Here is a 25,496-nt window from a genome sequence, read left to right as displayed (position 1 = left end):
AATATCAAGGGGAAGGAATAGGATGGAGGGTAATACAGTTAGCAATAGTAACTGTGAAAGAAATTATGAGCAGGATGATATCAGAAGGATGTATGAAAAATGCAAAGCATCAATAGAGGAAGAACTGATGGTATTTGAATACAGATTGAAGTATAATTTTATTTGTTAATTCCTCTTTCTAAAGTTATTCTATTTTCTTTCACAACTTGGCTAATGTGAAGATGCTTGGCATAACTGCACATGTATGACATACTGAATTGCTTGGTTCCATAGGGAGGGTTGAGGAGGGAGGGAGGAAAAAATTTAGAACACAAAGTTTAAAAAAAAAAATCAATGTGAAGAAATGATGAGCAAGCAGATTTCCGAGAAATCTGGAAGGACTCACATGAACTGATGCTGAATGAGATGATCAGAACCAAGAGAACATTGTACACAGTATCAACAATATCGTGTGTTAATCAACCGTGATATATTTAATTCTTCTCAGCAATACAGTGGTCCAAGATAGTTCCAAAGGATTCATGATGGAAAATGTTCTCCAAATCTCCCCCCAAAAAGAACTGTGGAATCTAGATGCATATTGAACCATACTATTTCTACTTTTTTGGTTTTCCTTTTTTTGAGGTTTTTCCCTTTTGCTCTGATTCTTCTTTCATAGCATGGCTAATATGGAGATATCTTTAGTATTATTGTACATATATAACCTATATCAGATTGCTTGCTGTCTTGGGGAGGGGGAGGGAGGGAGAAAAATTTGAAAATAGAAATCTTATAAAAACAAATGTTGAAAACTATCTCTACATGTAACTAGAAAAAAAAAGTAGAATATGTATGTGAATATAATAAGGTTTTAAAATAGAAAAAACATTTGGGATATTAAGTGAATATATTCCTTTATTATATACTGTCAACAGCATTTACTTCCACAAATTCAAATTTTATGTGGCTTATTAAAATAAAGTAAAAAAATATAAACAAAATAAAACAAAACAAATTATATCATTCAGTCTCTATTTAAGTTAGACTATTCAAATTCCAGTTATTGATTATAATTTTTTTACTGTGTTGTGATCAGTAAAGGAAGGATGTGCTTAATATTTTTATTTTTAAAAAGTTTTTATGTCCCAGCTTATGATCAATTTTTGTAAATGTGCAAAAGTTGAGAAATATGGATATTCCTTTGAAACAATATAAGTTCTTCATTCATATTGTTTTTTTTCCAGCATGGATGATTAAGCTGATCTCTCTTTTTAATTTAATTAATTAATTAAATCCCAATTTACTCAAAATTTAAATACTAAAAAGAACATTTTTATATACTTCTTGCTTTTAAAAACAAGTATATAACAAATTCAACACATTCCTTTCAATATTGCATTTGTGTACTTCCTTTCTGAATTTTTTTCTGTTCTCTGCAAACTTTTAAAATTTTTTCAATGGCCTTCCTTTTTTTTCTGTCTTCCTCTCCCCAGAAAATTGAAAATAGAAAAAAAATTATCTCATAACAAATAAACATAGTTAGGCCGTGTCTAAAAATACATGTCTCTTTTTGTACCTTGAGCCCATCATCTCTCTAGAAGGTTGGTTGGTCACCAGAGTCTCTAAGTCTTGCAAAGTTCAAAGTTAAAGTTAATTTTCTTTAGTGTTGTTAGCATATAAATTGTTCTCCTGGTTTTGCTCACACATCTAGTCATAATTCTATTATTCTATGAAATTACCATTTTCTTATAGTAGAATAATATTTCATTACATTTATATACCACAGTTTGTTCAACCCCTCCTCAACCAATTGCCACTCCCTTAGTATCTCCCCACTGGAATTTAATACCCCCTAAAAAAGATGTTTTATTTGAAACTACTCACTCTCTGTAGCTTCCTTCTAACCCCCTTTCTTTATTGAGTTTGGTGTATTCCTAGCCCTCTTTTTGTATAGTTGTTGTAGTATGTGTGCAAATGTATGGTTCATATAAGACTGAGATTCAACTAATACCTGTTCCATTTACCTCTCCCTCATGTACCTTAATTATAAAAAGTAGTAAGTTTCACTCTCTTATATTCAATCTTCCAACCAAACTTGGTGTATTTAATATATTCAGAAGCAGATGTCACTCCTACTTGCTGGAAGGGGTATTGAGGCAATCTTGTATACCTATTTAAGAGGTAGAGTTGAACCAGAGCTTCTTGAAAGAGAGGCATGGATGATTCTAGAGAATTTTCAGGAGAGGGACAGGTGGACAGAGGACATTCCTAGAAGGAGAAAAATAAAGTTTTTGGAGGCTGCATACATGGCTCCTCAAAATTCCATCTTACCTCCGCTTAGAGACTTCAGAGACTTCCTTGACTGAGACTGGATCCTTTCTCCTGAACTTAGCTATCATCTCACTCTCTGCTAAGGAGTTCATTCACACTTATTTATTCTTTAGCATGCATTTATTGGTATAGCTCATCCAATTTCTGTTTGCTGTTTTGCTTGGATTAATGGGTTTACTCATCATTTGCTTTTTTTGGGGGGGGTGAGGCAATTGGGGTTAAGTGACTTGCCCAGGGTCACACAGCTAGTAAGTGTTAAGTGTCTGAGGCCGGATTTGAACTCATGTCCTTCTGAATCCAGGGCCGGTGCTCCATCCACTGCGCCTCCTAGCTGCCCCCCCATTTGCTTTTTAATGGTCTTTTGTGTAATTAGAATTTGGTGGGAAGGAGCCAAGGTGTTAAGTATAAACTAAGGGCTACCCTCATTCTTATGAGTGATCAGGGAAACAGCCTTCCTTCTGAATCCCTAAACATCATATATCAAGATCAGATACTTGAGGGGAGAATAGAGAGGTAAGTTGGGTTTGAAATTTGTCTCAAAGACTGGGGAAAAGAGTGTCTAGTCTTATGGCATTCCAGGAGTCTGATTGGTCCTTCCCTTTCTCCCAGCTGGTTTGTTGGTGAGAGCCTCTGGCTCTCCTCTCTTACTATATTACTTACTCTATTTGCTCATCGGATTTCTTGATCATTATTCCAGCTGGTTTTTGATGGAGTATGCAGGATCTGGACTATCTGCTTCTGGCCATCTTGGCCAGAAATTTGATTGCTCTTTTTTGAATGATAGCAAAACTTTTGGAGGAGTCATTATAGAGTTATTGGATCAATGCAATAATCACAGTGTCATCTATGAATAGGGACATCTATGTAAATCTGCTATCAATAAGGAATCCCTTTTCTATTTGATCTTTGCACAAGCTATCTTCCATAATATTGATGAACACCTTTGGTGAGCATCATCTTATGTGATATTCAGCAGACTGTTGAACAAAGCCACTTCTGGGGCTGCATGTATAGAATCATGTATAAACTGTAAATGGCACCTTATTTGAGGAGAGCCTTTTGTAGCCCATTTTCCCTAAGTATACTGCTTATAAAAATAATAGAGATAATGGGATCTTATATTTTCTAGACCTCTTAGTTGTGTCACTATTACTGAATAAATGAATAAATAAATGCAAAGGCATCTTAAATACTATTTGCTAAGCACTGGGGATATAGATAGAAAAAATGACACAGTCCCTTCTTTCAAGGGGGTCATACTCTAATGGTAGGAGACAATATCTATAGCAGAGTTCAGCTATGAACATGAATATGTAGTCTGCTGTGGAAAATTGTCTTTGAAAGACTCCTGAAAATTATATTTTCATTGAGGAATTACTTAATGTGTGATGGATCATTCTTTTTTGTTTGTTTGTTTGTTTGTTCTTTTTGTGGGGCAATGAGGGTTAAGTGACTTGCCCAGGGTCACACAGCTAGTAAGTGTCAGGTGTCTGAAGCCAGATTTGAACTCAGGTCCTTCTGAATTCAAGGCTGGTGCTTTATCCACTGTGCCACCTAGCTACCCCCTGGATCATTCTTTTTTTTTTTGCGGGGCAATGGGGGTTAAGTGACTTGCCCAGGGTCACACAGCTAGTAAGTGTCAAGTGTCTGAGGCCAGATTTGAACTCAGGTACTCCTGAATCCAGGGCCGGTGCTTTATCCACTGCGCCACCTAGTTGTCCCCCCCCCCCCCCGCCCCGGATCATTCTTAAATAGATTTTATAGCCATAAGTATTTGGCATAAGGGTTGACAGTTGCTAATGTAATCTCATTCACCTTTTTTTTTTTTTTTGTTAACAGCATTTCCTGTGGTCCTTTCTGTTCATATATAAACTTACCTTTTTTTGAGAAAGTTGATCCCTGCATACATTTAAAATTGCTGATCCCTGCTGAGATTTCTTTCTTCTCTTTGTTTGTGCTCAAATCCAGCCATACTTTCAAACATAATCTTAACAACCATTTGCTCACTCAGTACAGTGATTCTTGAGGCAGGAGAGCCCAAATGTGGTGGCTCCATTCTTGCCCCATATGAGAGATTGCCAGAGAAATACTGGAAGATTAGTTCCATTCACTCCTTATTTGTTGTTCATCTTCCATATTCACTCTAAATGCCTTCAGAATAACCTAGGTTAGCTAGCTATCATGCCAAGCACTCTTTAAGCTAATCTTCTATTACTCATCCTTTAAAATATTTTCCTTTTATTTAAAAATTATTATCTTTTGTTTTTGCATCATCTTCATTTAAGACATTCAAAATATAGCATTGCCCTTCCTATATCCCTTGTCACAAAGAATAAAAAAAAGAAAAACAACAGTTCCACAAAATTAACCAATACAATCAACTGAGTCAGAGAGCATATGCAATTTTCTACATCTCTAGCACCCACCTCTACAAAGAAGCCTCCATAATCTTCACAAATTGAATTATATAATCAAATGATGTCACCCTTGGCTGTCATGTGTCTCTTTGGTAATGGAACCTGGTTGCTAGATAAGGAGTTTCCTGAGGGCTCTTTGGGATACCTCATGTTTTTCATCAATTAAACTTCTAGAAGTAGTGATGATTGTCACAGTTAACATCTCACTCTATTTCTCATTAATCTTAATTGATAGCTAATTCAAACAGATTAGGCTGAAATGCTGCAACTGTAAGCAATATCTTCTCATTTTTATCCCTTTGCCTAATTTGCTATTGACTGCTGCTCTAACAACGTGATGATTTGAATAAATATACATATGTATGTATTTATGTACATATATATGGATGTATTTAAGTTATCAATGAAGGGGTCTCTCTGTATATACACATATATGTACATATGTATGTATATATGTATGTATGTATTTATGTATGTATTTAAGTCATCAAAGACTTTCCTCTGAAATGATAGGTTCATTTCCTATCTGGTAAGATAGAGTAATTTTGATTTTTTGTGTTGTTTGGTGCTCACCATGTCTAATGCCTTCTTATTCTCCTATGATAAACCAAGTGTGAAATTTCTCTGTAATCTATAACAGTAATACTTTAAAAAAATTTCTTGGTCTCAAACTCTGTTTTCCAACATCTTCCCACCAAAGTTGCCCACCTTTGCATTGAATCACCAAGTTTCAAAGTATGTGATGATATAGTTAGGAATACCTTTTCAGTTTCTTCAAAGAATTTCTGTTCTGCTTCATCCTCTGCAACTGGTGTTTCAATTAGTCTTCCATTACCTATAGAGCAAATCCCTCTAATACCTATCTAAGATGGACTTAAAGTAGCAGACTGAGTCTGGGACCATATTTAAAATTTATAATAGAACATGCCCAGCTTCAATTATCTTTGTGGTGCCTTGTTTGCTTATTATATTCATCATAAGTACTTTTAGGCGAAATGACCAAGTGTCTCATGAAATGGTTTTGCTTTTTGCGTTTGGACAAATGAAAAAAAATTCTCTCTGAATTCCTTTATTTACTTCTCTGAAAAGAACCTATGAATTGCCCTTTCATTTGGCTGCAATTCTTTGTCTTTTTATAAGAATATTAGCATGAATGTGGTTCAGGTGCTTCAGGAACATATTAACTCATCAATCCCTGGACAAATATTACATATTTAGAGAATCAGTAGCTGATTGTTTGTAAATGGTATGAGAACTGAGATATTTAATACCTTCTCTCCTCATTTCAACCACTCTCCTACAAAGAAGCCAGAATGGAACATGACTGAGAACCATTGTTTCTCTTGGGTGGACAGCAAATAGTGTACAGAGTCTGTAGGGACCAATTTTTAACTGGAGAGTCTTATCCAGGCAGTTCACCGCAATACTGGGGCAAGGAAGGAGACCAACAGCCTCCCTCAAAACAGAACAGGATTTATTTAACAAGAACAAACTTAAAAAAAAACACAAACAGGATCAACAGGATTAAGGGAAAGGGAATAAAATGGGGAAAGGGAAATTATACAACCTGAACACCACCACCACCCAGGAATCAGCTGAGAACACACAGCAGCATCCTGTCACCTTCCAGCTTCCAGCTAGAATGGCGAAAAACCTCCTTTCTTCCCAGCAGACCCCAGGCTGACCACACACAGCCCCCAGCCAATTGGCTGGCCACTCTGACAGTCACATGACTACCCTCACTTGGTTTCCAATCATTTTTTGCCAGGCCCATGTAGGCATCGGTGAGTGGTGATGATATGAGGTGCCAGCGCCATGGCGATGGCTACAACTAGTGGGTGGAGCACCGTGCGGTTTGCGGAGCACATGCCGAGGTTCCCTTTAAATTCTAGCCAAAAGATGGGGTCATAAAAACGTCAAATAACAATGAATTCTTTACAAGTCTGTTGCCAAGATCGTACTCGGTACACTTTTAAAAGTTTATATTCCACTGGCATAAACTTTAAGAACCCTGGATCACCTACAGGGCATGACAATTCGCTGATATTGGACTTCTCTGGAGGCTCACCATCTGTTTTAGTTGTTAAGTCATTTTGACTGTGTCTGACTCTTCATGACTGTCTTTGGGGTTTTCTTGGCAAAGATACTTGAGTGATTTGCCATTTCCCTCTTGAGCTCATTTTAAAGATGAGGAAACTGAGGCAAGTGGGATTAACTGACTTGCCCAGGTTACACAACTATTAAGTGTCTGAGCTGGTTTTGAACTCGGGTCTTCCTGACTCCAAGCCCAGTGCTTTATCCACAGAGTCACAACTCAAATAAAATCCTGACATGGTACTATTAGTAGTAATAGTGCTATCTACCTTCCATCTTTTCCTTTTCTTTTAACTAGATTCTCTATTTCCAACATATATTTCCCTACTCATAATGCACCAATAGAGTCAAGCATTTAACATTTTCTGAACTTTGGCTCCAATCCACTTTGGCACCTTGATCTCACCCCACTTCTTCAGATTTAGTGAAACTTTCCTAATCATTATTCTAAAACATAAAAGGCACATTTTCACTTCCACATCTTACTTACATCTTTCTTTCCACTTGAAATGCATGCCCCTTTGTTTCATTCTTTGTACTTAGTCAAACTTACCCATATTTCAAGGCCTAGTTTAAGTCTTACCTCAGCCCATAATGTCTTTTTCCTCCTCTAAATTTCCTTGGCACTGTTAAGATATTAATTTGAAAATTATTGTTTACTACCCTTTGATATCCCATATTGTTATCTGATTTTTCATATGTAAATATTGTGTCTTTCTACTCCATGTGTGCACTTTGGCTAATCTATTTAAGCTCTCATTCTCATCTGGAAAATGAAGGGGGTTTGTGCTTATTGTTCATTTGGTTCTATTTTCTTGGTTCTTCATAAATCCAGTCAGCTCTTTTGGAATTCATCCTATTTCACTTATTATTATAATACAATGATATTGTACTACAATGTTATAGACAACACAATTCTATGTACAATTTGGCCACCAATCATTACCTGCTTCATAGTTTTACTCACACCATTCTCTTTGCCTGGCATAACCTCTATACTCTATTAAGCTTATATAAATATCATTTATTCTTTAAAGATGTAACTCAAATATCACCCCTCAGTAAAATGTTCTAACTAGAACATATCAGATCTCAGTGTTATCTCCTTTCCAATAAACTTATATACCATCCATTTTCTCTGACATTTATTTTGCATTTATCATTCAGTGCCTACTAGATTGTAAATTCATCGAGAACAAGGACTTACACTATTATACTTTTTATCTCTATAATACCTAGAGATCATCTCTGTGTGTGTATACATACATACATACATATAAAGATTCACTCTATAAAAATGGTGCACTATGATATAATGGAAAGAGCACTGGACTTAGAGACAATATTTTAGGTTTGAGTCTCAGATCTGCTACATACTGCATAACTTTGGCCAAATCATTTTACTTCTTTTGGGGCTCATTTTCTCTAATTGTGAAATAAAGGGGTTAAATTCAATAAACATGTTTCCTTCAAGTTGTAAGATATGCGTATCAAATTGTTGACTGACTGAGGCAGTGTTACACAGAAGAGTGGACTCAGAAACAAAAGATATATCTGACTTCCATACAAGCCCTGTTACTCCTCAACTAATTAGCTATTCAATACTTGGAAAATTACAGTATCTTTTTGGGCCTTAGTTTAGTTGTCTGTAAAATGAGAGATCTTAACTAGGCATTCTCTAAAGTCCCTTCTACCTTTGATACTCTGTGATCCTAAATCCTGCCTAAGCCCACAGGGACACAGAATGGCTTGTTTGAGTTCAGATTGGACAAGGAAAAGAAATGATGCAAATTGAGGACTCCTTAATTTGGAAAAGTTGCTAACTTGTTGTAGACTGTCGTTTGTATTTCTTCAAATTTTGTTCTAAATAGGGTACAGTATGTGAATCTCATGTGCCTTCATATGTCTGTTTAGTAGTTTTCATAGAGAATTCCATTTTTACAGAAAAGGGAATAATTGAGTAGAAAAACATACTAGGCTCATTTGGATTCATCTGGTCACAGCTATGGGAATCATGGCTGTTTGAACCATAAAGTTCAGGCACCCTCATTTACCAGGTGGCAGGTTACCTGAATTGAAAGCATAACACCTAATAAAACAACTTCTGGAGTGCTAGCCTTGTAAAAATCACACTATCGTATCACCATAATAGATCCTTCAGTATCACTTAAGGGCATACTTTACTTTCCAAAAAGGTAAATAAATTGCCTTAGCTAAAATGAGAAGGTTATTATCATTCATTTTCTTTTCCTTCCAAGTTTGATCTGGATCACTGATCTATGTGATCCTTGGTTATAGTTAAGCTATAATTAGCTTTTTATGATTAACTTATTTAGAGTAAAAAGAAAAAAAAACACCTTGTTATAGAAGTCATCCCTCAGCCTGGCAAACTTGGAATACTAGGCATCCAAAGGAAGCTTGAATTCCATTGAATTCAACAAACATTTATTAGGCACATACCAGGTGTCAGGCACTATGTTAGGTGCAGGGTATGTTAAAGGTAAGAGTGAAACAGTCTCAGCCACCAAGGATATCACATTATATTGAGAGGAAACAACACACATATAGAAAAAGACATGCAAAATTTATCCAAAATAATTTCCAAGGAGATGGCACTAGCAACTAGGGGTTATCAAGATCAACTTTTTGTAGGAGAGAGTGCTCGAAATAACTTTGAAGGCCGGGGTCCGGGGTGGATCCTGAGGTAAAGATGAAGAAGGAGTTCATTCCAGGCATAGAAGACAGCTTGAGGAAAGACATGCAGATGGGAGATGGAATGCTGGATATGGGGAGTAGCAAGCAGGCACAGTTGGCTAGAATTTAGAGTGAGTAAAGGACAGTAATGTACAGTGAGCCTGACAAAAAACAAGCTGGAGCCATATTGGGAAGAGTTTTAAATGCCAAAAGGGGGGGTTTCTATTTGACCACAAAGATAAGAGGGCTCGCTGGAATTTCTTGAGTGGGAAATGGCATGATCAGACTTACATTTTTAAAAATATAAAATCTGGCAGCTGTGTGGAAAAAAGGTTGGAAAGAAGAGAGTTTAGAAGAAAAAAGTCCTTGTTAAGAGGAGATGAGGGGGGCAGCTAGGTGGTACATTGGAGAAAGTATTGGCCCCAGATTCAGGAGGACCTGAGTTCAAATCCGGCCTCAAACATTAGCTGTGTGACCCTGTGCATGTCACTTAATCCTCATTGCTCTGTGCCCCCCCCCCCCCCAAAGGAGATGAGGGCCTGGTGATCTGGGGTTAACTAGCTTCAGAATGATGCTCAAAATGCTTTGTCATCAGCAGTTTGATGTGTTACATCAGGGTTTCTAAGAGTCTATTGGATCATGTAAAGATAGCAAATGATAGTGTTAAAATTGTTACTATAAAATTATCTTTGCTTTAATCTCCACTGAGAAGTCTATAGTATGTCCCCCATGTTTGAGCAGAATGTATTTTTCAGTTTTTCTTTTACTATTCTTCAGTTAATCCTTTTCAAGTATAGAAAGTTCAAGTTTCTGTTCATGTTCAATCTTCCTCCAGCCTCAGTAGACATGTCAAAATTCTACCCATCTTTTAAGGCTCAGTTCTCTTCTTTCATGAAGACTTTCTTGATTCTCACACACAAAAGTGATCACATCCTAATGGGAATCTTCGGGGCATTTTGTTTTTACTTCTTGTATGATTTTTAACTCCTCTCATCTTACTTGTGTTATTTAAATGTACAAGTTTTAGCTCTTCTATTAGACAATAAATTCCTTGAAAGCAGAGATTACCCCTTAATCCCTTAATCGGTATCCTAGCATGGCATTTGGGGCATAGTATACATTTTAAAATAATTTTTTCTGGATTTGGAGAGCATTTTCCATCATGAGTCTTTAGAACTATCTTGGACCATTGTATTGCTGAGAAGAATCACGTCTATCACAGTTGATCAACACATAATGTTGTTGATACTGTGTATAATGTTTTCCTGGTTCTGCCCATCTCACTCATCATCAGTTCATTCAAGTCCTTCCAGGTTTCTCTGAAATCTGCCTGCTCGTCATTCCTTTTTTTCTTTTCTTTTTTTTTTTTTAGTGAGGCAATTGGGTTAAGTGACTTGCCCAGGGTCACACAGCGAGTAAGCTTTAAGTGTCTGAGGCCGGATTTGAACTCAGGTCCTCCTGACTCCAGGGCCGGTGTTCTATCCACTGCGCCACCTAGCTGCCCCTGCTCATCGTTTCTTACAGCACAATAGTATTCCATTACATTCATATACCACAACTTGTTCAGCCATTCCCTAATTGATGGGCAACCCCTCAATTTCCAATTCCTTGCCACCAGCTATAAATATTTTTGTACATGTGGGTCCTTTTCCCCTTTGTTGTTTAAAAATATTTTAAGTGCTACATGGTGTGGTGGAAATAGATCTGGACTTGGACTTGAAACCAGAAGACAGAGATTTGAATCTTGTCTCTACTGCTCCTCACTACCTATGTGACCTTGGGCAAATTATTTAACCCCGTTGGGTTCCAGGTTCCTGTACTGCAAAATGAAGGAGAGCACTAGATAATTGCTGAGGTTCCTCTAGCTCTAAGTCTGTAATCTGATGTGTAAATATAGGGATAGAGAAGCCTCCAGTAAGTTTAGATAGACTCTGACCTCAAAAACAGAGCTCTGGTGGCCCAGAAGAGGCCCGTGTGTCTTGGACAAAGAGTGAAATTCCCCTGGTGTTGGTCAAGGAACAGCCAGTTTGAGAAGCAATGATAGATTCTCCAGCTGAAGCAGCTCTTTTTCCTCAGCAGCCATCTGACTCCCACAAAGGGTCTATGTGGAAGAGGCTTTGTCTAGGCAGCTAATGAGAGTATTCTGTTTCACATTGCAGCTACTCCTAACAGGTACACTTGGCTCCCTTCAGTTTCCTGATCACTCCCACTGGAAATAAAGGATCAAAGACAGGCACTTATATCTCAAACAGGTTAGAGTCTGAGTCTGTGGAGCTTCCACCCCATGGTCTAAAGCTCTGTAATTCTTTCATTTGCACATACTCTGGGTGAGGCCAGACAGTGACTACAAAAGTCTCATCCAATTACCTTTATAATCCATTTACTCTTCTTCATTGGGCAAGCCACTGCATCACTATGGGCTTCTATTTTGTCATCTGCATCCATAATATTGCCTTAACATGTGGTGATTCTCTGCAGTCCTTTACAATTTTCAAAGAATTTTGACATATTTTTCTCATCTTGTTTTTACCACAATCTTACATAGTATGTATGATTTTACAGATCAGAAGTTCAGAGAAATAGAATGCTTCAGTACCAGAAGAGACCTTAGAGACATTTTATCCAGTCTTCATTTTACAGATAAGGGAACAGAGGGCCAGAGAGAGAAGAATGGTTTTCCTAAGGCATAGAATTAGATTACAGCACAGCCAGGGCTAAAAAAACAGATCTCCCCATGCTGCCCTCTGATAATGTGTCTCCTTTCATTTGGGAAGATAATGCTCCTCCCTCAAAAGTCTTCACTTATAACAAAAATCACACAGAGCCACACATTGACTGTGTCTGAAAAAACATGAATCAATTTGCACTTCTAGCCCATTACCTTTCTGACAAGTGATGGGAAGTATAATTTATCACTGTTTTTCTGGAGTCATGATTGATTGTATATTCTATTCATCATAGTTTCTAAATTGTGCCTACTAGTTTTTTCTTTCAAGTGTTGTCATTGTATAAATTGTTTTCCTAGTTCTTCTTACATCACTCTAAGTCATTTCATATAAGACCCTCCTGTTATTTCTAAATCAGTTCCTTTCTTAATTTCTTATAATATAATAATATTGCATTCACATTTATATGCCATAATTATTTAAATATTCCCAAACTGATGGGCACCTCGTTTCCTTTCAGATTTTTCCTACAACAAAAGTTCCTCCATGTGTGTGTTTCTATGTGTAAACAAACCAACCAACAAATAAATAAATATATCCTTTTCCTTTGGCTTTGATCTCTTTGAGATAAAAGACTGGTGGAGATATTACTGGACAAAAGGACATGCACATTTTAGTGACTAATTGGGTATTCTTCCAATTTGTATCCCAGAATAGCTGGGCCACTTTGTAGCTCAACCAGCAGTAAATGAGTGAATTCATTCATGAAAAGTACCACCAACAACTGTCATTTTCCCTTGTTGTCATTTTTGTTAATCTTATGGGGATGAAATAGAACCTCAGGGTTGTTTTAATATGCATTTCTCTTATGATTGGTCATTTAACATATTTTTACTTGACTACTGATAGACTGCATTTCTTCTTTTGAAAACTTCATGTCTTTTATCTATTTATCTATTGGGAAGTAGCTCTTTTTTCTCATGTATTTGTATCAATTCCATATTTATCTTGAAAAATCAGATCTTTAGCAGAGAAATTTAAGGCATGATTTTTTCCTAGTTAATGATTTTCCTTCTAATTTTATTGTATTGATATTATTTGTGTAGTCTTTTCAATTTTAGGTAATTAAACATCCATTTTATCCCAGGGATATTTCTTATTTGATCAAGAAGTATTCCCATATTCACAGCTGTGAAATGGATCTTCCTTGATCCTCTACTTTGCTTATGATGCTAACTTTATATTTTAAGTCATGTATACATTGGCAGTTTATAATGGTATGTGTAAGATATTGATCTAAGATTAATTATCTAGGCTTTTTTTTTGTTTCCCCAGCTGTTTTGTCAATAATAAGTCCTTATCCAAGTGGTTAGAACCTTGGATTTCCTGGGTCTTGTGTACCTAATCTGTTCTTCTGATGACGTTCTCTATGAAAGGGTTTTAATGATTATTTCATTGTAGCATAATTTGAGATCTGGTACTACTAGGCCTCCTTCCAACTTTTATTTATTATTTCCCTTTATCTTTCATTATTGACCTTTTATTCTTCCAGATGAATTTTGTTGCTATTTTTTCTGATGCAATAAAGTATCCCTCTCTTAGTCTGGTTGGTATAGAAATAAATATGATAGCTGAGTAAGGTGGCATCATCATTTTTATCATACTGGAATGGCTGAATCATGAAAAATTAATATCTCACCAACTATTTAGGGATGTCTTTACTTCTGTAAAGTGTTCTGTAGTTGTAATCTTATAATTCTTGTATTGTCTTGATTGCTGGACTCATAGGCATAGGCACTCATTGGCATACATTATATCTTTGTTTTGAATGGAATTTAAAAAATTCTTTATGTTGGTTTTTTTGGTAATATACAGAAAGATTCATTGTTTTCTGAGTTTATTTTATATTCCACTACTTTATTGAAGTTATTTCAATTAAATTTTTAGTTGAAGCTCTAAGATTCTCTAAGTTGGTGGATCTTAGAATTTTCCGCAGTGCTAAAACCCTTCAGTTTAAAGCAAAACTTTGACAGAATCCTTATAGTAAAATCCTCCACAATGATTAATGTTTATTAACAAACTGCATAAAGTTCATTTTATAAAAGTGAGGAGTTTCAGGATTCAATACTGCACAGTTTGAGAAATATTGCTTTATGTAAACCAACATGTTTTGTGGAAATGCTTCCTCTTTCTTATGCTTATTTCAATTTAGTTTTGTCTTACTGTTTTAGCTAGTATTTCTAGAAGATATAAAAATTTGATGACAGTGGACATCCTTACTTTATTCCTGATCTTACTGGAAAGACATCTAACATTTCTTCATTACACGTAATGCTAGATATATTAAAGTCAACTTATTCCTAATTTTAAATTTTTCAATGCATAAAAAGATATATTTTAGTAAAAGCTTTTCCTGAATGTACTAATATAATCATGTAATTTTTATCACTGTGTTTATATGTTTATAGTTTTACTATTATTGAATCAATTCTTTATATAAATTCAAAGTGCTAAAAGTGTATAATCCTTTAATTATATTGTTATTTTTGGAGTAATATTCATTGTAAATATTGGTCTATAGTATTCTTTCTCTGCTTATTTCCCCCCTCCCTTAAGGCATCTATAGATAGATTTTAAGATGCGTATGACTTTAAATAGGAAAAAACAAACAAAACCCTACATTTTTATTTCAGGATAAACATAGGTTTACTTCATAATCCTATGTATTTAATTTATGAATTTAAAAACATTATTCTGAGAAGGGGCTGTCACCAGACTGCCACTGGGGTCCATGACACACAGAAAGTTATAACTTCCTTTTTTGACTTCTTCAATTCTTTTTTCTGAGATTGAGTTATTTAAATTCTTTTACTTTTTATTTTAATTTAGATATTTTATATTTTTCTAAGTATTTATCAATTTCATTTAATTTATCAATCTTGTTGTCATATAATTAGGTAAAACACTTTCTAAGAATTGCCTTTATTCTTTATTCATACTGTCCATTGTTTATTCTCTTTGCTTTAAAAATATGATTAGCTAATTATTTTTTAAAAAACCAAGTGCTAGGGGCAGCAAGGTGGCACAGTGGATAGAGCACCGGCCCTGGAGTCAGAAGGACTGAGTTCAAATCCAGCCTCAGACACTTGACAACTTACTAGCTGTGTGACCCTGGGCAAGTCACTTAACCCCAATTGTCTTACAAAAAAACCAAAAACCAAAAACCAAAAACAAAACAAACCAACTAAACAAACAAACAAAAAAACCCAGGTCCTAGTTTTATCTGTAAACTCAAAAGGATTTTACTTTCAATTTTGTTATCCTCATCTTTGATTTTTGGGAATTTTTATTAGTTTGGATTTTTTACTTGTATTTTTCTAATTTGCTTAACTATATGCCCAATTCATTGTTTTGTTCCATTTCTCTTTTGTTGATGAAAGTGTTTTGAGATAAAATTTTTCTCTAAGGATTGCTTTGGCTGTATTCTCAATGTTTTGGCATGTTGTCTTAGTACTGTCATTTTCTGTAATCAAGTTATTGCGTGATATGTTATTTGACCTACCACTTCTTTAGGAATTTTGTTTTCATTTAAATGTGAATTTCTTTGAGTGCTCTTTTTGTTATAATTTTCATTAGATTGTGGTTCGCAAAGGAAATGTTTAATATTTCTACTTTTCTGCATTTGTTTACAAGATTTTCTTGTCCTAGAACATGGCCAATTTTGTAAAGGTGGTATGCACAGATGAAAAATGTGTATATTGCTTTCTTTCCCCATCCATCTGGGCATTTTCACTGGCTAACCTCATGCCTAGAATTCTCTCCCTCCATATCTCTGCCTCCTGCCTTCCCTAGCTTTCTTCAAGTTCCAGTTAAAATCCTATTTTCTACAAGAAGCCTATCATAACCTCCCTCAATGCTAGATACTTTTCTCTATTATCTCCAAGTTATCCTGATATATCTTGTTAATACATAATCATTTGCATGTTGTTCTTCCCATTTAACAGCACATTCTTTGAGAACAGGGATTGCCGATCTCCATCTTTATTTGTATTCCCATCACATGTACTTAATAAACGCTTATGACAATGATAGTTTCTAGAATTTTGCTCATGTCTTTAACTTGTTTCTTATATTTATTATTCTTAGATTTGTCTAGGTCTGAAAAGCACACAGTGAGGTCCTGAGTACTATAGTTTTTCTGTATATTTCTCCTTTTTTATAAAACTAACTTTTCCTTCAGGTACTTAGGTGCCTTAGGTGATTATCTCTTAAGTATTGATATTATTTATCTTTGTTATCTTTAAGGATAATGTAACATCCCTGTTTATCTCTCTTAGCCATACCTCTTTTTTTTACTGTAGCTGAGTCTGATATGATTTTTTAAATTTACTTTTTTGAAGGTACTTATAATAAATTTTGCTCAAGCTCCTCACTTTATCTTTGTTTACATTTCTGTATTTTAACTATATTTCTTATAAATAATATGTTTCTATATTCTGCTTCACAATCCATTATAGTTTCCTTCTCTTTCATAAGCAAGCTCTTTTTTCCCCCTTCCAAAAAAACTTACAAAGAAGAAAAGGTTACAGAAAGAGAAGGAATCTGATCAACATTCATAATCTGTAATTGCAATGGTCTGTTCCCACTCCTTTGTCCCACACCCAGATATCTAGTTCTTATAAGACTCCTAAGTATATCCCTTTTTAAAATATCATTTTTATGATAAACACTGTGAAGTTGAAGTTGTTTTGCTTGCACCCAATTCTCTAGACTCTACTCTCCGTCTTATACTCTCCTTCCTTTTTCCTTATCTCCAACTATTTCCTTGTGGAATATATGTATGTATGTCTGTGTGTGCACACACATACACACAGACATACATACACTCCAAACACTGTGTGTGTATGCATGCACATGTATTTGTGTGTTCAACTCTTCCTGGTATAGTTCTGAAAAGACTATAGAACATGAGATAGCTACTTCTCCCACTCCTTTCTCGATATTTGGAACTTCTTCCTGGCTACCCCAGTTTGCATGATGATAAATTCCTTTACCTTCTTTACTTCGGTTTCTTTATCGTTGCTCTATCTGGAGTCTGTTTCAGACTTTAACTAGGGTTGTAGGAAAGTAGGTTCCTCTATGACCTTTCATGATGCCATAAGTACGTTCTTAACCAGAAGTGGTTAGAGTTCATGTTAATAAAGGCAAGGTCAGAGTTCAGTTCCTGTATTGGATACTAGGTTTTATTCCAGCATACAGCCACAGTTCATATTGATGACTCATATTCAAAAATCTAGATGAGATTTTATAAATCATTTAGTCTACCTTCAAAGGGAAACAGACCCAGAGAAGTAATATGATTTGCCCAAGGCAAATTAGGCATTTAGGAATCAAACTTAAGTCTCCTGACTCTCCATGCAATAGTCATTTCACTATGTCAGGAGGCCTCCAAGACTCAATTTCTGTCATTTCTTAGAAATGCCATTATTAACTGGGGATAGTAGGCAAGTGACAATAAATAAGCAGATCTAGTCTTCTTCTGGGAAAAATAACTCAGAGCTTACGGCTGCCCCCTGGTGGTAAATTTGTAGTTATCTTGTCCAAAGGATAGAATTATCAAGATATGTGCAATTTTCAATCTGCACTTTCAACTTTGCTAATTTGTGCCTTTGTTATCAAATACCTGGCCATTATATAAAAGAAAAAAATAGCTCAAAGACTAGTAAGAGGCAATTTTATTTTCTATGAGAATAGTTCTTTAAAAATCCACGAAACAAAAAGCCAGTTTTTAGATTCTATTTCTCAACATTAGTGATGGATTTTTAAATTTTCTCTTCGGCTACATTATAAATTTGAAGACCTTTCCACCAGAGTCTCTTTTGCTTAGAGTGGCTAAAGACTTCTCAAGGTAATTCATACAAAATTTACATGTGGAAAAGTTTTTGAAATGGCAACTAATTAAAAGTTTGGTGGATGGCTATAGGTCAGCCTTTTCTGAGACAATGCTATAAATTAGTATATGAAATTGAAATGGGTCAAAGTAATTCTCCTAGAAAAATGCTTAAAAGCTGTAAGGGCTGAGCAGTGTGCAAGAAAATCGTGAATCTATTTGGGTTACAAATATCTCCTTTTCCAAATAGATTCTATGACCAACTGGCTGGCCATGGAGATTAAAATTTCATTCTGTTCAATTGCCCAATGGAGGCAGAAGTGGAAAGAGGTCATTGTTGGGAGCTGAGTGATAAACCACTAAGTTCATATGATAATGGGACTTAGAAGATACCTAGTCTAACTTCATCGTTTTGTATATGGGGAAACTGAGGTCCAGAGATGTTAAATGACGTACTAGGATGATTTCTTCTAGGAAGGGTACTGCTCTGGTCTTCAGAGTATATGGTCTTACAGCCTTAAAGAAACAAGATATATGATGTCTCAGAGGCCATTTTCCTCAGGGAACACAAAAAAATTGGATTTAGTTCTTCTTGACTCCAAATTAAAGACAAAGAGAGCAGGTTTCTTTATCCTAGAAGAAAATTCCCACAACAGTAGGCTTAGTTAGCCTAAAGAAGAGAAGATTTTAGATGGAATGATTACTGCCCAAGTGATTTAATATGAAATGAGGATTATACATTTTTATTTGTGTAGCTCTATAGGACAGAATTAGGAGCAATGGGTAGAAGTCACAGGCCAACAGATAAGTTCAGTATAAATATAGGCTTCTTTACAGCAAAGGTATCTGAAATAAGAACAGACTGCTTCAAAAGGGAGTGAGTTTTCTGTCCCTGGATATGTTTAAGTAGAGGCTGAATGACATTTTGTTGGCATGTCATACTGGATATTTATCTAAAAAGCAGGGGGTTGGACTAAATGACGTCTCAGATTTTCATTCCGTACCAGAATTCAATGATCCTATACTTCTGAGTCTTAGGGCTTGCTAGATAAATAATATAAAGAAAACTAGGACATATATAAGCAAAGACTTTATAAACTTTTCCTAGGACTAATTTTGCTTTTAAAGGACCATCTTTCATAATTCCTTTTACTCAAATTAGTCTAACCAGAAGCATAGAACTTTAAATAGAGGGATCAGAGATGATTAGAACATCACATAGACTAATGAACTCCTCAAGGCCATGGCTTTCATGTGAACTTTACTGCTTTTTTTAACTTAACTGGATAACAGAACTGAAAAATAACATTAAGAGACAAAATCTAAGATATCTTTCCTTAAAGGGCATTGAATTAGTATAGAAGAACCAGGGCAGAAGAAGATATTTTTTAGACTTTTGGATTTTAAGTAATGAAAAATCCTAATTCACTAAACCTCTCTGCCCTTAACAAACTCTCTTGAAGATTTAATCACAATGTAAAATCCACAAGTTTTTATTGACAGTATTGGATTATCAAATGCATAACTCTCTGAAGGGGTAATCATTCTATTTCCCAGATCTCCATTACACATTCCAAGAGACTTCTGGCAGTATCTGTGGAAATTGTGTCCTGGTTTAGCCTTGTAAATTCCTTCCAGAGAAGATACAGGACCTATTCTTTCTGCTGCCAAGTTCTGTGCTTACAAGGTGTAGAATTTATTAGAGAAAAAAAAGATGAAAAGACAACCGATACTTTTAAAAGTGCTTTTACATGCAATTTCTTTATTAGAGCTGGGTGTTTTCAGAAGTACAGCTACTTAGTTGTTTTAAAACTTTTAGCTAAATAGATGGGCCCTGGTAAGCATCTTTTAAGCCAAGAATCTTGGAGATGTAGCTAATATCCTTGGTGGTTATATGATGAACCTCAGGAATAAAGTCTTCCTCTTAGATGCTGTGCCTCACCATGGTACAGTGGAAAAAGCACTAGATTTGGAGTCAGATGGTCCCATCTTGAAAGGGAAAGTTTTACAAAACTTACAAAAGGGGCAAGGTTTTTTTTTTTTTTTTTTTTTTGCAGGGCAATGGGGGTTAAGTGACTTGCCCAGGGTCACACAGTTAGTAAGTGTCAAGTGTCTGAGGCCGGATTTGAACTCAGGTACTCCTGAATCCAGGGCCGGTGCTTTATCCACTACACCACCTAGCTGCCCCCAAAAGGGGCAAGTTTTAACCTCTTTGGGTCATCTGTAAAGTGAGGATAATAGCACTAGCACTACCTACATCACAGAGTAATTTGGGGGACAGTTCTTTGTCAATTGTATTACACAGGGAATAAGAGTGATTACTATCAACACATTCAACAGCTAGACATTTTCAGGCAAAAATCTTGAATGGAATCAAACTATAAGAATTTAAAGGGTTCAAATTTTTTTTAAAAGTTCAAAAAAAAGTAGGTAACTATGGGTACACAGAAAAATCACAGATGCCAAAATTGTCTAGTTTAGGTGATTCAATCTTGGAAATACCTTTGTTCAGCCACTCAAATCCAGTTTAACTTTGGTTTAAGTCTTCCATCTCTGGCTCACCAAGATGTCTACAAATATTCTTTCTTTATTTTTCTCCAGCTTTTCTCTCTTCTGGTCCTAGATCTGAGTAGTACCCTCTGATTCTTGGTGGCCCACAGCATGGACCCCAAAGAGGATGTTCTAGTGAAGCTCTGCTGCACTATAACAAAAATCATAACCACATTTCTTTATATTTGTTCCATGATTTTTTACCTTTGTCAAAGTGCTTTATCACATAGGATAATGATAAGGATAATGAACATTTTACATAGTGCCTTAAGACTTGCAAAATGCTTTACATTTCATTTGATCCCCACAACAACCCTGTGAGGTAGGTACCATTATTATCCATCTTTTACAGAAGAGGAAACCAAGGCTGAGAGAGGTTAGATAACTTGCTTGGGGTCATGTAGCTAGTAAGTATCTGAGGCAGGATTCAAACTTAGGTCTTCCTGACTCCAGTCCAGTGTTTTAACCATTATAACACTGGGTTCCCTCAAGTCACAGAGTTAGAGTTAGAAGGGGCTTTAAGGTCATCTAGGCCAGTAGTGTCCAAATCAAATTGAAACAGGGAAAACCAATCCGTACTTAAGTATCCCTGTGGGCTGCATATTGATAGTTTCAAAATGTATTATGACCTGTATTTGACTGTATTTTTATTTATTTTGTTGAATATTTTTCCAATTACATTTTAATTTTAAAAAAATTAATTAATTATTTTTTTGCAGGGCAATGGGGGTTATAAGTGACTTGCCCAGGGTCATACAGCTAGTAAGTGTCAAGTGTCTGAGGCCGGATTTGAACTCAGGTCATCCTGAATCCAGGGCCGGTACTTTATCTACTGTGCCACCTAGCTGCCCCTCCAATTATATTTTAATCTGTTTTGGGACACATTCAAGAATGTTGTGGGCTGTGTGTTTGACACCTCTGGTTTAGGCGACACCCTATTTTGTAGGTGAAGAAACTGAGGCCACTGAGTAAATGACCTTCCCAGGATCATGTAGATAGTAAGTGGCAGATCTAGGAATCAAACCCAGGCCTTCTGATTCCAAGCCCAGCATTATTTTCACTCTTCCAGTCTCCACAAGTTATTAGTTTGCTATTATCTTAAACCACTTCTAGTTGTAAAAATGTCACAATTCTACACTGATGTACATTCTTTCCTACTGCATTCCCCTGCCATTCTGAGGGTGAAGAGAGGAATACTTTCGAGAAGTATGACATTGATGGCAGCATAATTTTGAGTGTCTACAACGGCTAAATAAGTTATTCACTACAGATCTTGTTAATGGGTGCTAGCTAGCTATGTCATACATTTAATTTAAGAACGACAACAATGCCAGCATGCATGCACACAGACACACAGACACACAAACACACACTCACTCACACACTCACTTTTATAGCCATGGCTCCCAGAAAAGGAGTGACTGCTTGGCAATGACATTTGGGAGAGAGGGGCCATTTGATTAAGATGGGGTTCAGGGTAAGATTAAGGCAAGGCTGTCACAACATATGCTTAGAGAGTTCTTGTACAAGTTGGGTTTCATTAATGTATGGACAAATGAATTTTGAACTACAGTACCTAACTACTGTATTCTTCTTACTGGATTTCCTTCTGCAGGACTGCGTTCCATATAAATGTCCTCACTGTCCACTCATGGGTCAATGTCTGACTATAACTGGACCTATCTTCCTCCCTCTGTAGGAAAGGGATCCACAATGTCTCTGATTTTGGCTAACACTCCCCCATCTGCTTTCAACATGTTGCTTTTGACATTAACTAATGTATCCTATTAGCATTAAAAGAAACCAATCTGGAAAAATTCATTTTCAAGTAGAGTTCAAACAGGCCACAAGGAGAAGTGGATTTAAAATTCAAAAAAAAATTGTGATGAAGCCAAAAGTCTGTGAAATGGGTCAAGGGAACACAAGACAAGAATCTCTCTCTCTCTCTCTCTGATTTATGGTACTAAATGTAACAGGAAAAGAAAAATAAAATTTTCACAGCCTACATACAGTAAGACAAAGGGTGCGATCAGAGGGATTGAAAGATATGGAATAGGTGATGGGATCTTCATCCCGCACTTACTGGTAATGGGTTAAAATTCTGGTCCACAAGGTGATTGTAGCCGTGGTCAAAAAATGAGTGCCGTATCACAACATCGATGCCCTGATTGGCCAACATTCCTAAAGTGTTCAACCATCTAAAAAGCAGGAAAACAGCTACATCAATGCATTTCAAAATAGGCAAGGATTGGAATAAGTACCCTAAAGATTACTGGCTGGCTGGCAGAGCAAGGTCTACCCAATCACTCTCCCACAGTATGCAAAGATTACTTGCAACTTAAATAGGTTATCAGCACATAAGTAGCTCGTGTCTGTAATTCCTTAAGATCTTCAAATCAGGTGTTCAAACCTATGGAGTTACTCTAATGTCATAAACCACAAAGGCTGCCTACTTTTAGGTAGATTTCTAGGGCAAGACCTTGTTATCTTATAAGACACAAATCATAACTATGCATCCCATTACCTAAATTCTCCTACTTGGACACATCTACTGTGCATATACCATCCATAGAGATCCTCCCCAACTCAGAGAATTTGCATCATTCACATGTCTTAAACGAGGAGCTACTACTAAAGGAATTGTTTTTATTATGATCATACTTATTTCTAGATCCAACTAGTTATATAGAGACTGATATATCCCAATAAGGAAAGGTCCCCCATAGTGCATAAAGCTCATCATGCATATACTTCATCAGTGTAAAATAGTCACAAACATTTATCCTCATGTGTAAGTTATCATTCACAAGCATTTTCCAAGCAAGGCTGTCCAGAACCCCACTTTTCTTCATCAAACGCCCACAAACTCATGCTCCTACACACACATACCCTAGCACACACATACATACATGCTCTTATCACACACTCTTTTGAAATACTGGACAACTTATAACTTCTAATTCTTAATACAATATTTTGTTGTTGTTGTTGTTGTTGCAGGGCAGTGGGGGTTAAGTGACTTGCTCAAGGTCACACAGCTAGTAAGTGTCAAGTGTCTGAGGCCGGATTTGAACTCAGGAACTCCTGAATCCAGGGCCGGTGCTTTATCCACTGCGCCACCTAGCCGCCCCCTCTTAATACAATATTAAAACTCAAGGTTAGAACTAACTTTGAAAGTCACTGAATAGTCAACTTAAGAGATTAATCAGAAACTTATGCTTTTCCTAAACTATGAACCTGAAAAGCAGGTTCCAAATCAGATTATAGAATAATTTTATATTTATAATAATTGCACCTTATGATTTATATTATGCTTTAATGTCCAAAGCATCTCACATTTACGATTTTGAGAATGGCCTTATGGAAAGGGCACTGTATATAAGGAGTGAGGAGACCTGAGTTCAAATCCTTTTATTCTCAAAACTGGTATAATGCTGAGCAATCCACTTTATGGCTCAGGGCCCCCATTTCCTCACATGAAAAAAGAATAGGTTGGACTAGATTAACTATAACTTTCTTTCTACCTCTCTATTGTTATTCTTTTTCTTCGTAGCAATCAACATGTTTAAAAATGTATTTATAATCACAGAATATCATAACTGAAATGGACCTTTGTTTCACAAATAGGAAAGCTGAGGCTCAAAGGAGTGACGTGCTCAAGCTGGATTCATTAAAACTAGCATTTACTGAGTCTTGGCACAGAAAGAATTGTTATCCCCTCTCTATAGATGGATTAACTCTAAATCTAGCCTCCATCCCAGTGTCACTGAGTGGTGAAATCTGGATCCTAACTCTGTTTTCCTGACTCTAAGCTCAATGTTCTCTTCATACTGAAGCTGTGAAAATCAAAGAGAGTCTGTGATTTCTCTATGAATACATACACATGTGCTCTAAGTGTTTATGTGTCTATGAGATACTGCATCTAGGAGTGCAGGGGTGTAAAAATATCAATGTGTCTTGGTGTTTGTATATGTGAAGACATCTGTAAGCCTGTGTGGATTACAGTGTGCAGAAGGCTATTCACATTTTTGCGTGCCTACGCAATGCATTTGTGGTATCTTGGGAATATGTACACCTGTATATACACATTAAGAGAGGCCATGCCTGATACCTCTTTGCATGGCCCACAGCCCTAAGAACAATAGCATACATTAAACAAACAGCTGTTCAAAAATGTAGCTTAATTAACGAACCCTATTTTTATCTACTACAAAGGGGAATCAATATATGTAAGTATACCCTAAAGTACTCTTAGTACCATAGAGATTTGTTTCCCTTCCCCCCATCCCCCAGTCTCATGTAACTACTGATTGGACAGTGTAGTAGAAAAAACGTTGAATATGGAGTTAGAAAACCTGGGTTTACATACTGGTTCTGCTATTTACTAATATATAATCTCAAGCATGTCACCTCTTTAGGCTTTAGTTTAACCAGCTAGGTAGCAAAGTGGATAGAGTGTTGGTCCTACAATCAGGAAACCTGAAGTCAAATCCAGCCCCAGAAATTTACTAGCTGTTTGACCCTGAGCAAGTCACTTAACCTCTGTGTGCCTCAGTATCCTCACCTGTAAAAAATGGGGATAATCATAGCACCCACATCCCATTGTTGTTGTAGGGATCAAATGAGATACTAATTGTAAAATGTTTAGTATGGTGCCTAGCACATAGTAAGCACTATATCCGTGTTAGCTAATATTGTTATTATCATAATCATAATCATCAATTTGAAAGCACATTGGAGGATAGACTGGAGTGGGGAGGTAGGGAGGTCAACCTGAAGGCTACTGTAATAGTCTAGGAGTGAGGTGATGAGGACCTGTATCAGGGTGGTGGCAATCAATGGTAAAGAAGAGAAAGGGCTATATAAAAAAAGATG

General features: G+C 36.2%; 1 protein-coding gene across 3 annotated transcripts in view; it reads right to left on the bottom strand.

Annotated features, from left to right (window-relative positions):
- Positions 1 to 25,496, bottom strand: part of HPSE2 (heparanase 2 (inactive)) — a 693,143-nt gene that overhangs the window by 111,722 nt on the left and 555,925 nt on the right. For all 3 annotated transcript variants that reach the window (XM_043980493.1, XM_043980494.1, XM_043980495.1), the window contains one exon: positions 22,705 to 22,819. In XM_043980493.1, the coding sequence (XP_043836428.1) occupies positions 22,705 to 22,819 (115 nt within the window). The remainder of the gene's footprint in view (positions 1 to 22,704; positions 22,820 to 25,496) is intronic.

Source organism: Dromiciops gliroides, chromosome 2 (genome assembly GCF_019393635.1).
Source record: "Dromiciops gliroides isolate mDroGli1 chromosome 2, mDroGli1.pri, whole genome shotgun sequence".
NCBI lineage: Eukaryota > Metazoa > Chordata > Mammalia > Microbiotheria > Microbiotheriidae > Dromiciops > Dromiciops gliroides.
Note: the sequence above shows the minus strand (reverse complement) of the source record. Positions and strands in the feature narration are given on the sequence as shown.